Raw genomic sequence first — 2,423 nt, forward strand, 5'->3', positions numbered from 1 at the left:
CTATCAGCCCCCCATCCCCGGTAGGGCTGACACCCAGCCCCCAGCCAGGTCCTGGCTCACCTTCAGAGCAGAGCACGTTGGGGTCACCGTTGCGGACGTCCTGCCGTCGGAAACGCCTGCAGGAAGGTGGCAGAGGAGTAGAGGCTGCGGCAGCAGGGCCTGCAGCCCTCACCATGGCCTTGGGACAGGCTGGCCGCCCCAGCACCGAGCCTTGGCACCTCACCTACCTCTTGGTGTTGGGCACGTAGCGGGTGCAGGCGGTGCCGTCCCAGGCGCAGTACGGGTCCCGGGCCAGGCAGCAGTCGGCACAGGCTTCCCCGTACACGTCACAGCGGTGCAGGGCCAGGTGGGTCACACCTACAGCTGAGGACACGTACAGCTGTTGCTGTTGGGGGACAAAGAGGACAGGGTGAGAGGCTATCTCATCCCCACCCCGCAAAGACCCTTCCACAATGAGCTGCAGCCTCCCGCTACTGGGACTGGCTGAGACACCAGGGGCACCTGGGGCCACCGAACCAGGCTTGCTGGGTGCCTCCCGCGCTGGTGCTGCGGTGATGTCATGCAGTGCCATGGCCAGCCCATGATGGGCTCTGCCCAGCCCCTGCCACGTGCCATGACTCACCCTCTTGGAGGAGATGGTCATCGTCTTGATGGGTGCCGGCACCTAGATGGGAGCAGGAGAAAAGGAGATGGAGGGGTGACCACCTGGCTGAACGCTGCAGTCCCAGGGTGGGCACCGCAGACCGCCTGCAGGCAGCTGGTGCAGGCGGGTAGAGATGTGAAGGGGCAGCAGGCAGGACAACCAGTGCTTGGGGTCCCTCCAGAGCTGACCAAGGGGTGGCTGGTGTCCCAGGGGGCCAGCTGATGTCCCAAGAGGCTGGTTGGGTAGGTGGAGGACACACAGCAGAGGATGGAGGACAGGCCAGCCCTTACCTTGAACACCTCGATCTCCTCCAGCATGAGTTCCTCTGTCTCCATGTCATCCCGGGGGAGCACGATGACCTTCTGCACGGTGCCCCGATCTGCAAGACACCATGGTGCCCAGGTGCTTAGTGCCACCCCTAGGCACCTGTGCCCTCCACTCCTGGGAAGGGAAGGGGGTTCCTGCTGGGAGGGAGGAAGGATGCCCCCAAGCCCATCCCCACCCCATGGGTGGCTGTGCCCAGGGTGTGGCGAACTGGCTCAGGTCACTGCCTGCAGCAATGGACTGCCACCTCCCAGGGCAGGGTGGGGACAGCAGCTGGGGTCAGGCACCGGGACAGGGAAGGACCAGGATGGAACACAGGGGCTCTGGAATGTGCATCAGAGCAGGGGAAGCACTGGGCTGCATGACGGTGCCCCCAGGATGGGCACTGGGGCTGAGGAAGGACAAGGCTGGATGCTGGTGCCTCTAGGATGGGCAGTTGGGCAGGGGAGGCAAAAGGCTGGATGATGGGGGGCTTATGATGGGCTACGGCAAGCACGTAGGATGGGCACTGAGGTCAGGAAAGGAGGAGGCTGGATGGTGGGGTCCCTGGGAGGGGCACTGGGGCAGGGGGAGGAGCAGGCTGGATGATGGCATCCCTAGGATGGGAGGTATCATGCTGGATCGCTGGCTCCAGGGATGGGAACTGGGCTAAGGGAAGGACCAGGCTGGTCCTTGGGATGGGCACTGGGGCTGGGTAAGAACCAGGCTGGAGCCTCGAGGAGGGGCAGGGATCTCAGAGCAGGGGTCTCAGCCCCTCACCCTGCTCCAGCATGGCGGAGGGCACCGTGTTCTGGGCAGCCCTGGTGGTGCCCCTGCCCTCCGGGGCCGCGCCGGAGCATGCTGCGTTCCCCGCGGTGCGCGGCGTGGGTACCTGTGCCCAGGAAAAGCACCTCATAGCGCCCGTCTGCCGCGTCCACCTGGTCGACGGCCACGGTGGTGAAGCGGTAGTTGACGTTGGTGCGGACCACCAGTGGCTGGCGGTGGGTGGGGTAGACGGCGTGGTACATCAGAGGGTGCGCACGCATGAAGTTGATCACTTCGTCAGGATAGTCCTTGGTTGACTTCATGGATGGGGTGAAGGTCCCCCCAGGGCACTACGGCACAATGTCGCCAGCACTCGGTGACCCGGTGACTGGGCACAGCTCCTAGGATGCCTGGCAGGGCCGGCTCACGTTCCTACGTGTGCCCAGGTGGTACTTACGGTGCCTGGCCGGGGGTAGGGCATTTTGCCCGTGTAGGGCATCCACTGGTAGTTGGGTCCCTCCTTGTGCGCAAAGGGCCCGTTGAAGACCATGCGGATGTCAGCCATGGAGTAGACACACACGGCAGAGCCCTTGAAGACTGACCTGGGAGGAAGGACCTGCTGCCACCCTCTGGCTTGGTGCTGCCCACCACCGCAGCATCGCCCGGACCCCCACCCACCTCGGACCCCCCTCTCCCCTGCTCCATGCTGAGA

General features: G+C 64.8%; 1 protein-coding gene across 1 annotated transcript in view; it reads right to left on the bottom strand.

Moving 5' to 3' along the window:
- The window catches only part of SEMA3F (sema domain, immunoglobulin domain (Ig), short basic domain, secreted, (semaphorin) 3F), a gene marked incomplete at its 3' end in the record, with an annotated part of 5,443 nt that overhangs the window by 625 nt on the left and 2,395 nt on the right, over positions 1-2,423 (bottom strand). The window contains 6 exon segments of the mRNA XM_010139438.1: positions 32-116; positions 228-385; positions 623-664; positions 934-1,022; positions 1,839-2,061; positions 2,169-2,313. Of these exon segments, the coding sequence (XP_010137740.1) occupies positions 32-116; positions 228-385; positions 623-664; positions 934-1,022; positions 1,839-2,061; positions 2,169-2,313 (742 nt within the window).

This window comes from Buceros rhinoceros, unplaced genomic scaffold, assembly GCF_000710305.1.
Source record: "Buceros rhinoceros silvestris isolate BGI_N320 unplaced genomic scaffold, ASM71030v1 scaffold25877, whole genome shotgun sequence".
Lineage (NCBI taxonomy): Eukaryota > Metazoa > Chordata > Aves > Bucerotiformes > Bucerotidae > Buceros > Buceros rhinoceros.